Below are 18,827 nucleotides of genomic sequence, written 5' to 3' on the forward strand. Positions count from 1 at the left end.
AAACATGGAGAGTTTTACTGTTTCTCTTGCAAATAAAACTCCTGAAATTGTTTCCTGATTTAGATTTTGAAATATCACTTTCAATTCACTTCATGATCTGGCCATTTGTTAATTCCAGTTGTGCCAGTTAAATTTTTTTGTCTTTCACTATGGATTACATGTTTATTTAATTTTCCCACATATGTTAACTGCATGCCATGTTATTTTATCAGTTTATTGTATGCAGTGCTGAACATGGATATATTGCTGTTTCATATAGAGAAAAAGCTATGTTTAAATTTAATTTCCAAGTAAAATCCATAGATATTCATTCATTCTCAACCAAAAAAATTGTCATAACTGGATGTTTGCATTTCCACCCTAGGCCAGTAATGCCCAAGTCACAAATATTGGACTAGCTTTTGTCTTATGTGTCCAGCATTTCATGAAAGGTAGTGAGTTCTTTATCCTACTTTTCTGCAATCTGCTCCACACATAGAAGAATGCTCAATTTGAAGCAATTGGTTTCTTCAAGTGAAAGAATCTTGATTTCTTTTTTTCGATTTCCAACTTTCAGTACATATAGAGAAAGTTAGACCAACTTGTTTACCATTTAAAAAAAACCTGACCAACCAAAAAAGAAACGAAAAAACTCCTAATCTTTAAACAGAAATAAAATACCCTCAAAGAAATACAACACTGTGTTTTAAAGAAATTATAGAAAGGATACAGTATTGCTGTTTGGAGTTGTAAGCAACACAGGACCATGTGGCTGCTGTGACTCTCTGTTTATTGATTAATCAGTTTTTCCTTGCTAATAGGAATGACTTTGGTACAGAAGCAGTTATTTTCACAGCAACATAACCCTGTACATGTTTTCAAACCAGGATTTTGTGCCACTTTATCAAGATTTTGAGAACTTTTACACCAGGAACCTCTATTTGAGAATACGGGATAACTGGAACCGTCCCATTTGCAGTGTCCCTGGGCCACAGTTTGACCTCATGGAACGTGTTACAGATGATTACAACTGGACATTTAGGTGAGTCATCTTACACTCTGCAGCTCTCAGCCTCAAGAGCATGCTCCCGACATCTCTGCAAAGCACACAAAGTTGTGTCCAGGTCCTTGTCTAATATCCACCAGCATATTTCATTCTGCAGTCAGTACCATGCTGGCAATCTGACCCTTTTCTTCTGAGTATTTGTTTGGAAATGCAGTATAGATTTCCAACTCAGTTGCAAATGGGTTTGACTGTGTCAGCACAAGACTGCTCATGCACCATTTATAACAACAGACCTTCTCAATATTACAACAAAATTTGTTTTATCCCTTGGTTAGGTTTTATATCATAAGTTTTTGCACTGCACGAATATGGCTACCTACCTTCACCGGGAGTCTTTGGCAGTGGGTTTTAAGCAGATTACAGCTTGAAGGTTTTGGTGTATTGCAGCTGAATTACACAGCAATGGGAATTCACAGCATAGACAATGTGTAGGTTCGCTATATTTGAGCTTATTGGGAATGTATCATAGTGTTTCCCATATTTTCATCAAGTTTAAGTTCTGTGTGTGAGAGAGAGCACTGGTGACTTAATGGAAGCAGTTCATAATTTGCTTGAAAAATTAATGTCTGTAAGTTGTTCCTTAAATAAATTCCTATGTTTGTTTGTTTATTTAAATCCATAAAAGCAGACAGTGATCACACACCAGTTTATTGCCATCTACAGTGTGACTTCTAGAAAGCATTCTGACCATGAAGAAGTACTTAGGAAAAGAGGAAGGCTAGAAAAACTTTCGGGGTATTAGAATATGAGGATTGTCAATTCACAAGTAGAAATTTAACACTGGAACAAAATCTGGTGGGAAAATTTTGGCATTTTTTTTCTTTTTATTTGGGATTGGAAGGAAAATTGCACTATTGTTCAAAATTTGCTTTAATTACAGGTTTACAGGAAGGACTATCAAGAATGTAATCAATATGGGTTCTTATAACTACCTCGGCTTTGCAGAAACAGATGTTAATGCTTTGAAAACTGTGACCATAGAGTTAGAAAAATATGGGACAGGAGTCTGCAGTACCAGGCAAGAGATGGGTGAGTAAACAGAGACATGGCCACCAAAGGTCCTGTAACTACACTCTTCTTCTCAGGCATCTTAAAAGAATTGGATGCAGATACAAAGAATCACACCAGCAATTACTTGTTTCACAGTTAAAAGAAATGCTGTGTTTTATTTGTTCTCACATGAGGGGTTTTTTCAAAAGGAAAACCAATACTGATTTTTGGAAAAGCTAAACCAAGTGTGTCATCTACTGGCCTGGGATTTTTAATGATGGAAACACACATTGGGATTTCAACAATTTTTCTGGGGCAAATTCAACTGCATCACAGATTTATATCAGTTACCACACACAGAGGTTTCAGATTAGTTAAATGATCTTTTGCATAATGTTTTTAATCCCATGTTCTAAGAATGTATTGGAATGTTTTATCAGATACTATTGGCACAAAACAGAAATTTCTAGTTTGCCATTAGCAAATAAATTCAGGAAGGCTCCATCTGACATTTTTGGTTTTATCTGTTATGATTGTCTGCTTTGTTTGTTTGTAGGCTGCATGCAGTGTTACCTTCTACACAAAGCCTTGCATTGTTTAGGGTACAATCATCTTACATTAAAAAAAAACAGTTTCAAACAGAGAAATGCAAGGGGAGGTTTCCCTTCAGACTTTATCTTTCTTAGGAGTATTAAAAAAAGGAAGGCTTCCCAGAATGGAGAAGTCTATAAAGTCTGTAAAAGATTTCTTTTTTTTAATCCAGCAACCTAAAAAATTGCATTATCTCCAATGTAAACTATGTTCTTCCATAAAACTTACAGAAAAAATACTGTATTTAATTTAGTTTTTTTATTTAAAGTCTCAATTTCAGAAGAAAAAGTAATGCAGACTTTGTGATCTGCTTCTTATCTTGTCATTGTGGTTTGATTTGCCAATAATAATTACGTCAGTGACACCACTCAGAGAGGGTTTACAGATTGACCCCACTTTCCTTGTGCAGGTGACCCATCTGGTGACTGCAATATATTATTATTTAACCTGAATTTCATGCTTGAAAGTGGTCACCATTGCTAGTCCTTTAAGGTATTGAAGAAAGCTTTCTCTCTTTTTCTTCCAGATTCCATTTTGTCTAAGAACATTTCAAGTTGTTTTCAGGACATCTAAGATTATGGCTGGTGTTCCTTATTCTGTAGCTTTTGCTGAAGTTTTTTACTGGAAGATTTATTCTTAAAAGCAAACAAACAAAAACAAAAACAAAAACAAAAAAAAACAAAAAAAAAAAAACCACCAACCCAACTTCTTATTAAAAGAGGATTCTGTGTTCAAATATTAAAAATCTTACTAAGTAACTTCATCCTATCAATCTGAGAACCTCTTCATCTGTGCTGTACTCAAAGTTGTTTTGACTGATTGAGCAAGGATTTAGATTCATTCTAATTGCCTTCACAACACACAGTCCCATGAGCTGCATCAAGGCTATTCACAATGCAAGAATGGGCTGCAGATAAAGAGCGTCCTGAAAGCCTTGTGAGTCTCAGTCTTTTGGAAGTGGATTTTGGAGAGCAGCTTGGACAAAGGAAAGCAGGGTGTTTAGGCCTGGCTTAGCTGGTGTAACTGAGCAGTCACAGCAGTTTATCCTGGGCAGGTAACAGAGGGGCTGTGTTTGTGTTCTCCTGATTGAGAGGTGGCTCCACAGGGCAGGGCTGAGCAGTGGCTCCTTTGTTGGTGCTGGCTCTTTGGAACTCTGTCACCAAGGTCTGTATAAACAGCCTAAGGAAAACAGCTTCTTATCCAGAGTGGATAACCTCTTTCCTTGTTCCTTTATGTTCTTTTGCTTCATTCTCATCACAGTATGACAGAAAAATTCTGAGTTAGATATATTAAAGAGAGAGACAGGGAAGGGTCTGAATGAAACATCTTACCTTTATAAATTATCATTTCTCAGCTTCATCTTAGATAAAAGGAACACGATGAGTTTGTCTCTGGGCAGATCACATTTCAAAACTTCTGTTGTTATTGTTTGTGGAGCTAAAGTGTTTTGAAGTAGAAGTGCAGTGAGCTGCAAGAGCCAAGGCTGCAAATTGCCTGTAGGGTTCTAATTCAAGAGAGCACTTGAACGTATTTATGTTTTCAAGCTAATTCACTTTGAAAGTACTGCTCTGCTTGTGTGCATTTAAGTGTCTGGCATGTCTGAGTTTCACCAAGATCTCTCTCTAAGCAGTGCTGGCTCTCTTTCTGAGAAATCATTCCACTACTTCCAGAGGATTTCAGATAGAGGGTAAAACAAAGAGGACACAAATGAAAGTAATGTGAGTGGTGTTTGAAAGAATACATGATGGTAAAACTGCCCTTTATGTCTTCTGCCTACACTTCTCCTCCTAAAACTATGGAGGCTGTGGAGAGGACACACAATGCTGTCATATCAGAATGCTGTTGCAGGTAGTTTCCTCTGACAACAGGGTTAAAGCTGATGAAAACAGTGGCTGAACTTCCAAGGCTTATCCCTCATAAAAAGATTTAAGGCTTTTCAATCCATTTTTAATTCCATGCTCTTCTTAATTATAATAATCATAATAATTAATGTCTTACTATAACAGTGTCATTTCAGACATGTTTCTAAGGGGTTTGTGGGACTTTCAATGTGAAAAAAAAATACTTTCCTTTTTTTTAAGACCAAGCTAGCTATTAGCCCCTAGGAGCAAGATTTTGAAGTTATAAGGGGTACATCCATGGAAGAATTAACTTGCTGTTCCAGATCAGAAAGCCAAACAAACTCTAGAAATTAGAAGAAAGTACATAGAAAGCCAACCATAGAGCCTCAGTACACTACTGCATAAGGCTGCTGTTTGTTGTTGTCGTGAGTACTCTGTGCAGGTGTGATCAAAAATATTTAGCAAAACTGGAAAGTGTTAAGAGCCACAGGGATCATCAAAGACCACAGACAGCTTCTGGATGAAGAACTACTGAGCTTGCTGTCTCCAGCTGTCACAAATGCTTGTCATCTGTCTCAAAAAAAGAGCTTCAGTGGAGAAATTATAGGCATTCTCAACATAATGTGTGATGTGGAAGAGTGGTCAGGATTCACTGTCCTTTCCCACTACCAGATATAGGGGGCATTGTATGAAGCTGGTAGAAGGTTTTCACCTAAGTGCTGGAGGCTGCCACACCTGAGGAGCTCAGCACTGCTGTGAAAAGCATGTTCATTCTCCTGTGAAAATGTAAAAAGTTTAACAAGGAGACCAGGACCATAGAGCAAAGGTTATTATGGCCAGGTGCGTCTTGGCACTCAGCTGTCACCTGTCACCTTGGCACACACTGTCACCTTTGGGGACACCCTTTAAATGCCTTTTCCCTTACAAAAACCTGTTGCATATTCATATATCGTTATGCATATCCATAAACTACTTTACATATTGTGGGAACTATTTTACATGGCCTCTCCTTGGGTCTGCGTTTTTAGAGCATGTGTGTTTCTTGGCTGTGGTTTTGGTTCCTCTTTTTCACTTCCAGTTTGGGCCTTGGTCCACTCTGTCTTCAGACAGCAGTTGCTGATAGCTGGCATATCAATAGCAGGGTCCTCATCCTGTGTTCATTGAATATTATCCCATCCAAGCATGAATTTTAACACAAGCACAGCTATTTCACTGCTATGTCTAAGCTTAATTATCAACAGAAATAAAAAACTATATCTTTATAACAAAGTTACTTTAACATCACACATATAAAATCCATTTTAATATTTGCAAAAAGGCAATATTATAATATGTATCTATAACACTGCAGATACCAGAACTTCACTCTCCCTTGTGTTCTAAGGGAGAGTGGCCATGTGTGCAGAGGTGCTCTCCCTGATAGTTACTAGAAATAACCAAACTGTACCTGATTCAGGATGTCCTTATGAACTCTGAGAGATGCCAAGAGAGGATACAGAGATATTTGCACCTACCAAACCAGAGAAAATTGACCATGGGTGTTATTTAAATTAAAACAGTTTTGTTCAGCAGCAGTTTCTCCTGCAGGTTCAGGAAAATGTAATTTTAAAAATTTCTTTGCCTTATTCATTATACGTCAAGAAACCAACTTGGACATAAAAAAGTAGGAAGTTTTGTCTTTTAGGACTAAATGTTGGGTCTGAGAAAATTACTCATGAATGTTGAAGGATTTAAGTAGCCATCCAGTAACTCAAGGTGGTTACAAGAGAGCTGAGAGGGATTTTTTACAAGGGTGTGGAGTGACAGGATAAGAGGGAATGGCTTCAAACTGACAGAGGGCGGGGTCAGATTAGATTTCAGGAAGAGATTCTTCCCCGTGGGGGTGGCGAGGCTCTGGAACAGGCTGTCCAGTGGATACCCATTACTAGAAGTGTTCAAGGACAGGCTGGGTGGGGCTTGATGCAACCTGAGCTAGTGAAAGGTGTCCATGTCTCTGTCCAAGGCATTGGAAAGAGATGATCTTTAAGGTTCCTTCCAGCACAAACTATTCTGTGATTAATTCTGTGATTCTATAAGTAACAGAACACGAGCTGTTCAACTAACTTGAGTGTTGGGAATGTTAGGGCATTCCATATAAACTGCCCCACAAAAATATCTCTACTGTTATTTGTATTTTAATTTTTCTCTCAAAAGTGTTATTATTTTAGCTTAATAAAACTGCCAGCACATAGGAAACTAATAAATATGAAATAGCAAGTGTTCCCTCCATATAGTGAAAAAAAATGAAAGAATGACAACTTGAATGTAAAGTCCTATTTTTTAATGGCTGGAATGGAAGTTGGCTGCTGTTAAAGGCAGATTCAAAAGCCTTTTCTCTGAGCCCATCCTGGTTTTCAGTGTTTATAGTCAGCCTTTTCTAAGCAATGTGACTGCGAATTGTTGAGAAACATGCAAATTAGTTTCCTGCTTGCTGCTTGCAGATAACAAAATCAGCAAAGTTACACTTTTTTTTTTTTTTTTTTTTTTTAAGATAAGGCAGATTATCATGCTCTGAGTGCTCCTAGGGCCAGGCTGGTGACAGGACTGTCACATGGACAGCCAGTGCTAACAATTCTCTGTTTATCTAACTCCCCAGTGTTCCTCATGGAGATGACATACGTGAGTAACCGGAGCAAACGTGTGATTAGTGCTGCTTAAGCAGCCAGGCAGGATTCCTGCCTTTTGAAATCCTTCTCCTGTGATTATGCCTTGGACCAAAAAACAAGATGGAGCCTGCACAGAACACTTGCAGGGTGATTCACTCTGGAGGGCATGTTAGGAGATTGCCCTTTAGCACCTAACTTGCACTCAGTTTTGAGGCTTTTTCTTTGTTTGAGGATTTTTTTACGCTTGATTGTGATCTCATTTCTAAAAAGCTGATCTGAAAATCTGTGCCAACATTTAATACAAAAGTAGTTCAGACTCATTCAGCTCTTTCCACTGGGTTTTAAGGCCTAATGTGAATTTCTAGCAGCATTTCAAGAAGATGAAAATAGTTATTTGGCCGTTCTTTCTTTTATACTACTTCAAAGCTTTAATTAGGGCCAAGACTCATTTTAAACATAATACTGTACAAACATGAATAAACGTTTCATTTTTCAGTTTGGAGAAAGAGATAAAGAACTGAATATCCCATAATTTACAGTTTCCAAGTGAGATCTTAAGGAGAAAAAGCCACAAAAATGAGAATTTGTGTGCATGTATGTATATATATGTATATATACACATATTTAATAATCTTAGCTATTTTCTGATAGGGTATGGTATAAATTAGGAAACAGTTTTGTCATGTTCACTAACATCCTTTTCCTTTGTGTGCCTACCCTTTCATAAATAACTAATCCAGCTTACAATCAATTTGTAATCATAGGGTCAGGTTTGTTCCTTGTATTTCACCATTGCAAAAGTATGCTTTGCAATGCAAGATTAATAGTCTGGATAGCCCATCTTCTAGCAGGTGGAATTGAAGGCATCTGTAGGAATTAAGGGCTGTGTGACTTGTTTAATACCTAAAGTATCTCTGATATATGATTTTATCTGCATGCAAATATTTAGATACTTAAGATGCTGCCACTCAGGCTTTGGCATGAAGATGCTGGAAATTTTAACTTTGTGTTTTTCTAAAGGCAAAAGAAAAAAAAAAAGAAACAAACCCAGAAGATCTAAATTCAGCTGGAAGTTCTGTTAAAACTAATCTACTTTTTTTTTATGAGAATTAAATTACACAGGTACATTATTAGATTTATGACACCCATGGCATCTTTGTGGTATGAAAGCCCTGTCAGTTGGTAGCAATGTTAAGAAAACTTGAGCATTTCCTTTCCATCAAATGATTCATCAAAATCCCCTTATTTTGGGACTCTTTTCTGCACAGACAGTGCTAAATGAGGCAACTGCATAACGTTACTGTGTGCTTCTCTCCTTTTCTTTCCAACAAGTCTCATTCTACAAGTTGAGGCTTTCCTCTGTAGGACAGTGATACCATCTGCATCCTCTGCTCTGGTAACGTGTAAAGAATTAATATAATTTCCACAGTTTCTGTTTCTTCATCTTGCTATTAATAACTCATCCAATCTTGCTTTTTGTAAAAGCATGTATGTCTTTCAATTATACAGATTTTTTTTCATCTCTGACAAGCATCTTACCATGCAGTGTACTCATCTTAGCAGAGTGAGTTTGTAACCTTAAGTTTCAGCTGTGACAAGGAAGTTGAGATGTTTTGTTCTGCTCCCCACCCTCCCAAGGATGCTGCTGACAAACCCTCATTTCCATAGTGCAGTGGTTCTCAGTCACCTTGGTGAGTCACGCCAGGGATGCACAGGGTTCCCAGCCACTCTTTTTTCTTTCAAGGCCTTGTTGCTTGTATCAGTTTACTCTTCCAGCTTTTGTTTAACCTCAGGGGAGCAGGTGTTTCCCTGTCTTCTCTGGCTGTTAGAATTCCAAACTTAAAATTCTACGACAGGATACTGTTGCCAGTGTTGGCAGTTCAACCAGTCTGTGTCATTAGTGTATAAGAACCTGAAAGACTGTATTGGGCAGACTAACCAGTGGCATAAACCACTGAAAGTCCCAGCTGAAAATGTCAAACTAAATAATGACTCTATGGATCATGGGAAGTCCATTTTCCAGCTTTATCTCTCTAGTAGTCTGGCAGTGACTTTCAGCCCAACAGCATGGGTATGAAAAACAGCAAGTGTATGAAAAAGCCTGTCAAAACACAGTGTACTTCATGTTCCCTGTCACCAGAGTGCAGTGGCAAGTTAATGGAGGGAACTGGGTCATCAGATTTTGAAAAGGAGGGGATTTGCTGTGAGAAGTGTGGGAATCTGTGGAGGTGGTTCCCATTGTGAAAGTCCACTTTTGATATGATCTGTAATCTTAATACCTATATAGTCTTGGATCACAGTAACTCCTGCTGTATTGTATTACTTACAGCTGTTCAGCAGGGAAGAATAACTTTCAAAAGGATTTTGTCTCTTAAACATGCAGGTACCTTTCTCTTTTTTTGTCTTAAATCTTTCCTGGTGATTTGGTGTACATTATTTAGTCGTATCCTCATTTGTTGGGTCAAGACAAGCTCTAGTCACTCAGTGGGGAAATTCTAATTTCTGTTTATAGGACAGGTGTGTGTATACAGTAGATTAAAAAGATATATCTAGTATATCACTTTTCATTCACCAGATCATGATACTGATCTTGAATCTAGTACAATACAAAACATTTAAGGGCCAAGCTAACCTTACTTGACATCTCTAAGGTTGTATTTAATGAGGAGCTGTGTAATTACTGCCTTTGTTATATAGCTTGAGATGCTGAGATGTTTCAGCTTGTGCCAGTTCCTTTGGATCAAATTTGCATCTGTCTGGCAGTGCTGTTTATGCTTGTCATGGTGGTGGCTGGGACCAGCTGGGAGTGCTAGTGGACAAACCTCATCCCAGCAGCACATGACTGACCCCTTGTTTCTTCCAGTGGAGAGAGGTGATAGAATTGATGCCATTTGCACAGTGTCCAAGGACATACTGTATAGAAATATCTCCTGATATGATTAAATAATTGCATAATTATATGCTTTTTCAACTCTGTTCAATGTATACAGCTGCCATGAACCTCCCACTGAGAGTACTGGTGTGTGTTGTATTGCTTCTGCAACACCTTACTTACCACCAGCAATATTGCCATGGCAATTAACATGATTCAAAACTAGGGCTCAGTTTGCAAATCTTTGTCATTCAGGATTTTGTTTTGCTAACCAATTTCAATTTGTATTCCAGGATTTGTAGGGAGCAGTGATGCTTACAAATGCAGTATCATCTTCATTCGCATTTAGGATTAGCAAATAATAAGTAGGAATCAGTCACTATCAAAATGAGTCATTCTTCACCATGACAAAATCAATAAAAATAGGGGTAAAATGGGCTGTTCTTTTATGGGTCATCTAATAGGAGCTTCAGCAGAACAGTGTGTATTGAGTCAGGCCTTTCCTGTTTATAAAAACAGAAAACATGTGATGCAACCCCAAAAAGCAATTTAACTCCACCCCAGTGTCAGACTTATCCCTGGAAGAGTCAGAGACAATTGTGTCATGCCTTAAAATGCCTGCCTTGCAAAGCACACACTGCTTGTTTCTCATGCTTTCACAAACCTTCTAATTTAAGCTGTGACCATAGTGTGCTTGGCTTTGAGCTTCCATTTCAGACTTCATCTTCTTTTGGTGTGCTGAAAACCCTGGAGTGACAAAAATATCATCTGCACGGAGCACTAAGGCAGCTGATCCTCCTGGAACTCTTAGTTGTCCATGGGTGCTGTAGATTGAAGACTAGATGGGCCCAATTTCCAAAAATACAAAACCACAGGAACCTGCTGGGTCCTGCTGGGCTTTCACCTTGAGACAGATTCTTACCCACATTTCCAGTGAGCAGCTTAGCTCTGAAACACTGTTTTGTATTTCATGGAACCTGGGTTCTAAACAGTGGTTGTGTGCAGAGCCAGCTCATATCCTCATGTGTCTTGGGATGTACAAATTCAAAAAATAGCCATCCTCAAAGACCTTCACACAGACTCAGCTCACAGGTAGTGGAGTTTCTGCACATTTTCTGTGAGAATGAGAGAGCGCCACATTTTCTGTGTCCCATTACCTCATTCTCAGAGTACAGAGACAACCCAGCCCCAGGTACATGCAGTGTGATACAAGGAGTGCAGAGACACTCTTGAAGCTCTGCTGGAGTAGGCTCAGCTCTAGCACAATCCAGGAAGGCTCTGGCAGAATCTCAGCATTTCTGCTGTTCTTTACTGTCCATGTAATCCAGGTTTTTCAAGAAGCCACATGATCCTTGCTCCTTATCTCCCTGATAGCTGGAGAGTTACCTGCCTGCCTGATAGATATTTGTCACATTCTATTTCCAAATGGATGTCATTCTTACTTTAAATATTTAATGAGAAAAAAATAATGAAAACACTCCTTCACTGTAACCAGCTGCTTATTGCTATTGCTGAAACTGTTCTCCTGACATTTATATTTGATTTTTTTAATGAGCTCTGCTCCATGATGAAGGTAAGATCATCTTCCTGACTCATCATTCTTGTTGAGACGCTCTAGCCAAGCTTCTGCATTTCTCCACTCATCTGCCTTTTGTCCATCACAGTGAACACAGCTTTCTTGTTCCATCCATTTAATTCCCTTTATATCATTGTGCCATCAGCTTGTGCAGTGCGAGTGAGGTAACATATTCGCTTGCCTAATTTTTTTCTTCTGTTCTCTGATTACAGCCTTATTCATAGGGGAAATGTTCTCTCAGAATCCACAGGCCACTCTCTTTTCTTCCCCACAGATCATCCTGTAAGAGTTCCTTCTGCCTTGGTCCCTGCAATGCACAGCCAGGCAACCAAAGACTAGAGAGCTGGCAAGTTGAGATGATTCCTTACTGTTCAAAGCTATCTGTTATCTCAGTCTCTTAATATCACTCTTTTGTTTGTTTGCCTTCTGTACTTTGCCATCCTTCTCTGTGAGCTGGGCAGGAAGGATACTGCTTTTGTTGGATAGCTGGAGAGCCTTACTTGTTTGGAGACTTCAAGCACTAATATTAGATAATTAATATGCAATAAAGAAGAGTCTAGTGTTGCATTATCATTTGTGTTTGCTGTTGAGAAGAAAGAAAGAGCAGAGTTGTCATCAGTTATATATTGTCATCAGCTTTTACCTTCCAAGGCAGAGAAAAATATGGAGAATGCTTTTGTTTTTCTAGCCATATAAGATCCTAATTAAGAATTTTGTACACATATATCGACAGACAATAGAAAAGGAAGAATTTTGTTGTCACCCATTTTTGTTTTCACATCTGGAGAGAACTCAAGGATGCCTAAAATGTTTGTCCCAGGTTTCCTACAAGAAGAAGGTATTTTTGTCCTCACTGCAGGGGAGAGAAAAAGACAACAAATTAGTCTTCAGAATAAACTATGTCAGAAGTTATTGTGGGAAAATAAAGCTTTTTTCCATAGCAACTGCTTTGCTGCCTTAACAGCAGCAGTGTTTGTTAGCAGCAGTCACAGCTGGTTTGTACCTCTTGCATTAGCCCACATGAGCAGGATACAAATGGAAAACCCTCATCAGAACTTAATGTCACATAGCTTAATGACACACTTCTAGCCTGTTCTTTTGTGTGTTTTGTGTCATACTAACTTTCACAGTTCAATGAGATTTAATATTCCCTGTGCTTCTTTCTGCAGGCACCCTAGACAAACATGTAGAACTAGAGAAACTCGTGGCCAAGTTCCTTGGTGTGGAAGATGCTATGGTGTTTGGCATGGGCTTTGCAACTAACTCAATGAATATTCCAGCCCTTGTTGGAAAGGTGAGTACTCCCTTCGGGAACACAGAGAAAATTTATTAATTGTTTTAACTACTGTTGCAGTACTCTGGGCTTTCAGTGAGGGGAAAGGCTCCATCGAGGAACAGAGCTTGGTATCAGGAATGTGTGACTCATAAAGCTGATGACCTTGTGACTTTAAATGTGCTTTTTTATCACCTGTGCTGGCACTGAGTGTTGCTATCACACATACCTAACATCTGCTTAAGGATCAGTGATGCAGCTCTCTAGCTCCTCTTGATGAAGTTGCTTCTCCTTAAAAAGTAACCAAAGGTTAAATCCCATGTCCAGGTCTTGTGGGATGAAGTATTTAGGCTACTTGCTGAGATATTTCCCAGCTTCCTGTGATGAAAGATGATGATTAGGATAGTTTTTACAACACTTTGATAAAAGGAAAAGCACAGTGCTTAGCATTCCTGGGGAACAGAGCTCCAGCCAGCCCTGCCAAGAAAGCTGGCAGCAAAATCAAGTCTAAAGCTGTGATCATGTTACAAAAGTCGGGTTCTTGGTGCTGAAGGAACCTCCTCTCCAGTTTGGAGTACTTAACTCAAAGGCATGGATTTCCATCATCCTGTCACTGGTAGCTGTGTACATCACACACATTGTGCTGATACTGATAGCTGGAAAATGGGTAACTCCTCCTTGGCTTGTCCAGGTGTGGAGCACCTTGAAGAGTGCCATGCAAGCACAAAGCATGACCTCCTTCTTGGTGGAAGTAGAATGAATTCATTTTGTTGTGTATGACCAGGACTTCTGAAACACCAGCGTAGAGCTGAAGTCGCTTCACTCTCTGTTGAAGATGACTGCAGCTTTTGCAAGATCTCTAAAATACATGTACACAAGTGTTGGGCAGGGAGAGTTGCTTCAGTCATCCAGAACATGAGCTTCAGTCTTCAGCAATGCTGGAGAACTTGTCCAGCAGTTTCAAGGGGAACAGATACAGAGAATTAATGAAGGTAAATTTATGAAATTGGAGATATGCAGTGTGAGATATGCACTTGTCTTAGCTGTATAATAATTTTCCCTCCCTTATCTGGCTTCATGTAGAGATTCAAGCCTCTGTCAGAGGTGGGATAGATATAAGTGGCACAAATAAAGATATTAATGTATGTATTTTTAATAAATAATGTGTAATTATATATATATATTTGAAAATTCTGTACATATTCTTATATATGTTACAAATATTATTCAACTACCCTATGTCTGAGAGATTTACTCCTATGTTTTCCACTATAATTAAGTCTAGCAGCTACATTTTCTTGTCAAGCTGTATCTACACTTATTGTTAGTTCTGCAAACCAGTCTCTGTGGAGATTGTGTGAGTATCTCTCAACCTAGGCCTATACTATGATTCCAGAATAAGTTTTTGCTTAATTATGTGTTGCCCTTTGGGTAATGAAACACAGCAAAACATGTTCAATAGAAAGCAGAGCTAAACAAGGGCTCAAGCTTGGATTTCAACTGTGAGTCCTGTCCCTTGTTAATATGATAGACAAATTTACTTCTACCACATTTCTATTTTCATTTCTAAAAACAAAAGTAGTTGTCAACTGAGTTAATTAATAAAAAGTATACTACAGGTCAACTCTATATGCATTTACCAGAGAAAGACTCTGGTTCCTATACTTCACTCACATCCTAATGGAGGTGGGACTGACAAGGTATCAGTCTCTCCTCATCTCATTTCTGCAGTCCAAAGGGCTGATGCCAGGCCAGCCTCACTATTACTGCTCCTTACCCTACTGCCATGCAGCCTTTATATGCGGGGTGGTGGCTGCATTTTCCTTACAACTCAAAATGAGCTGTAAACAGGTGATAGAGGAAGCAACATTGCCTGATTTTATATAAAGCACTCAGTCTTTAATAGGGTTATTTTCTGCTTTCCAGTTACAGGAAATATTGGGCCCCTGTGCATCACCTGGGAATGCCTGAGAATCTGATCCCACTATTTCAGCCTGTCTTTGCAGTGCACCCCTGTAGGAATGTGCCCCTTTACTGACGGAGTGACAAAACAATTTTATGTCTCTTAAAAAAGGAAAAAAAAATCTTAGAAGTTTCTCTCCTCAATTAGGTAAAAAGACACCTCATAAACCTTGGGGACTTCACCTCAAACTTAAGGATAGCCAACTGGACATGAGCCAAAAAGTCCTGCCCAAGCAATTTACTAGGAAAAGAAGAGAACAAAGGAACTAATGGCTTTTGTGAGGTGTTTTACCAGGAGCAAGAACCTCTTGCCCTGGCTAGGGTTTTTTTTTTTGTTATTTTGCCTTTTAATAAAACTTTTCTGTTTCCAACACTACCACAGAAGCCATCCTGCTGATTTAATGCCATCTGAGGTGGCTGAGCTATCTGGGGTGTGATATAAATCTCCAAGAGCTTACAAGACCTAACTCAAAGAAACTCTATATCATATTCCAGCACCTTCAGAAAATCGGCAAAAATTTCATTTAATGTTTAATCCTTACAGCTGAACTGGTACAGTGCTCTATCACAGACACCTGTGTATGCTGGCACACACATGCACACAAGTCTGCAGCCTCCCAGTTGATGCAGATGCTCACTGTACTCCTTCTCCACAGGGCTGCCTCATTCTCAGTGATGAGTTGAACCACACTTCTCTCGTTCTCGGTGCGAGGCTTTCAGGTGCCACTATCAGAATCTTCAAGCATAATAGTAAGTATTGAATTGGAAAACTGTACAGACAGAGTTATTCACACCTCAAAGGCAAGAATGATTTCTTTTAATGCTTATTTTGCTGTCAGTTGCCAGATGATGCTTTTGTCCAGGCAGGAGAATCAACTGCTTAATATTACGAGTGGTTTCTGATGGGAAAAATTATAAGTGCAGTACTATAATTGCTATTGTGTCTTTTTGACTTGCTGAATGACTGTGTGCTGCCACAAAAGTTTTATTGTTTTTGTCATTGTAGCCCAAACAGTAGAAACATACTTACAGACGTGCCTGTTTCCAGCAGGTTCAGTGAAACCAGAATTACCTTACCATGGCATTCATTTGAAGCAGTTAGTCTGAATTCCCAGGGATCTAATGGCAAAGATGCAGATGGTTATATCAACAACATCATCCCAAATATTCTTTGAAATAGTATTTTAGTATAGAAATCACACATCAACTTTGCAGTTGTATAGTTATCTTCTAAAATGCTCATGCTCTCTAACTTGTATTTAGTTAGTGCTGCTGTGGTTACTGTCAGAGACGTTGGGACTGCCTTTGTGACAAGAGCTTCTTCTTTTCCCTTATTCCTCATTAGAGTTCCCTTTTCTATCCTCACTGCTGCCAGCAGGCAAGAAAGGTTTAGAAGCTACTGTAGTGGTGAGAAATCAGAAGAGTGGTCTGATTACCTTTCTTAATGGCTAATACAAACCCTTGTCCTTACTAAGTGTTGCTTAAGGGAAGCAAAAATGAATTATGCATATGTTGTAAAAGGCCTAAGGAGGAGTTGGAATGAAAAGAACACCATAATTATACTATAAGATGTTGTTATACTTAATATCAGTTCATAATTTGGGCAAGAAGCAATTTCTGAAGATCATTAAAGACCATCTGAACATGAATATTTTTACAGAATTAACTATTCATATAACAACTGTAGCATAGCCCAACTTGGTCCACTTCCACAAATGTGGATATGCTAAGCATAGTTTCCACACCAGTCTTTTCTCAACTTTTGCTTGGTTGTTCAAAGTTTTATCCCATTCAATCAGGTTGCATCATACTCTGAATGCTGACCTCTTACTACTCAAATCCAAACACTCCCAGCCTCTCCACCCACCTGTGCTCTGTGCAGTCCAGCTGGCTTGTGTCATTTCCCACATCATTTCAGAAAACATTTCAGGTTGAGGAGTATGTTACTCTCAGCTGTGAAGATATCACCTGGAGCTGTCATGCTTGCTTTAAGGAATTCAGTTTCTGACCATTCCTCAATATCTCACTCCCCTCCCCAGAACCTAATGCCTAACCAGCTTGTTGCACTGACAGTAAATTAAAGCTAATGCTCTTCTGAATAATGGGTGAGCCTAGAAATAATACTGAGCTACCCAAACAGCACTAGTCTAGCACTGGAAAATGCAGACAGTTGCTTTAAGGATCTTGGCAAACCTCAGTGGAAGCCCATCCAAGTTGCTTTGGAAAAACTCATTGGTTTCAAGATTACAGTTCGTCTTTGCCAAAGATTAAAGCCCTATATGCCATTGCTGGGACATCACCTTAGCTTGCTTCCAAAACGAAACTTTGGGAACTTTTGCAAGTGATGGGGTCTTTGGTGTTGAGATGACTTTGAGGTGTTAGAAAGTCTCTCTTTCTCAGCTTTGAGACTGAAGAAGAAGGCAGAATTTTTTGGCTTTCATTTTCAAGGTTGTTTATTGGCCTTTATTTAATACATTGTCTTTCTCTGACTTGCTGAGATCTGTCTAGCATGTCGGTTTATGGCATACTGACCACCTTGGGGCAGTGTTATCTTTTATACTAAAAATTATGAGTACATTATTTACAATAATTTTCTAATACTTATCACTTATGTTAGACAGTTTGTCTTTACTCTAAATTAATTTAAAAGTGTTACTATCACAGCAGAAGATGGAGGCTAAGAAGAAGGAGAAAGACTGGATTCAATTCTTCTATTTTGTTTCTTGAACCCCCATTCTAAAAACTTTAAAATTCTACATTTTCACTTGGTGATAAATTCACTATCATTCTACTCAAACTCTTGTGGCTTGCAGCTCTTCACACAAAGTTGGTGATTGTTTCTAAGGATTAAAATCAAAGGCACAGGTGTCTTTGACTCCGTGCCAAGGTCTCTGAGCCTCCATCAGGGTCTCAAGTCTTCTAGGGCAGTCAGATTAATTTCTTGGGTTCCGACGTGCAAGTACTGTTTGGAATTGAGTGACAGCTTTTGTTGTCACAATTTTGTAGTCCTGACTCTAAACTTCATTTAGAGAGAGCTTCACATGCCCATGCTTTCTCTCAGCCCACTCTGAGCCTCTCAGTTAGTTATTTCTGTGGTTAGAAAGTTGTGTCTTTTAGTATTTCCTTAATCATACCATGAGTTACACATCACTAACAACTAAAATCACACATGCAGAGATGCACGTGGATGCCTTTTGCTTTGGGGGAAATAGGATGTGTTTTGGGGGAGATAGCAGTGGAAAGCATAACCCAGCAGGGCTGATGCTTTTGTAGGATGCATGCTTTCACGCAGAATGGAGCAGACAGCCTTGTGCCCTCTGAATCTGTCAGGGAGTAGTGTAACACAAGTCAGTACAGCACAAAAATTAAGGACCAAAACTGTATTAATTAAGTGACCAAAAATTCCAGCTCGGGTTGGGAAGGTTCTTTTCATTCAGACAGATTTTGTTTTGTTAGACCAGAGCTGTGTTGCTTGTGCTGCCAGAGTCATTCTTGCTATATGTGGGTATGTGCCATATACAGGCATGCCCAAATTGTCAGACTGTGCTTGTGCTGTTGTTGTCATGCTTAGGAAGAGGAGAATTGAGCCATGCTCCATGTCACAGTGCTTGCTGTGAATGCAAGGTTCCTTCTGCTGTATTGGCCCTGTGCAGGAATAGAAAACTTTGCACTTTGAGCTACTGCTTTAAGATCTTTAATAAGCATTGATTTCACCATCAGGTTCTAACAAGTGCATAAATCTCTCTCCCCTTTACTTTCCATGCTCTGTTATGGAAAAACTCTCTGTCTAAAGAAAAATGATACAAAACTTTGTTCTATGATAAAAATATTTCACAGAAAAGAGAGTAAAATCTACCATTTTAAACGTGCTATGAAGTACCTTCATGTCTCAGAGGCTGAACTGTAGCTAGCTAATTCTGTAAAACTATTACTTTATTTCAAAGCATGAAATCTGTAATAGAGGATTGATTTGTCATCTTTCAAAAGTAAATAATTATTATTTTATTATTAATAGAGAATTCTTTCATTTGT

General features: G+C 38.9%; 1 protein-coding gene across 6 annotated transcripts in view; it reads left to right on the top strand.

Moving 5' to 3' along the window:
• Window positions 1-18,827, top strand: part of SPTLC3 (serine palmitoyltransferase long chain base subunit 3) — a 113,943-nt gene that overhangs the window by 64,165 nt on the left and 30,951 nt on the right. For all 6 annotated transcript variants that reach the window (XM_064707070.1, XM_064707069.1, XM_064707072.1 and 3 more), the window contains 4 exons: window positions 867-1,021; window positions 1,926-2,074; window positions 12,730-12,854; window positions 15,452-15,545. In XM_064707070.1, coding sequence (XP_064563140.1) covers window positions 867-1,021; window positions 1,926-2,074; window positions 12,730-12,854; window positions 15,452-15,545 — 523 coding nt within the window. The remainder of the gene's footprint in view (window positions 1-866; window positions 1,022-1,925; window positions 2,075-12,729; window positions 12,855-15,451; window positions 15,546-18,827) is intronic.

Source organism: Zonotrichia leucophrys, chromosome 3, assembly GCF_028769735.1.
Source record: "Zonotrichia leucophrys gambelii isolate GWCS_2022_RI chromosome 3, RI_Zleu_2.0, whole genome shotgun sequence".
NCBI classification, from domain to species: domain Eukaryota; kingdom Metazoa; phylum Chordata; class Aves; order Passeriformes; family Passerellidae; genus Zonotrichia; species Zonotrichia leucophrys.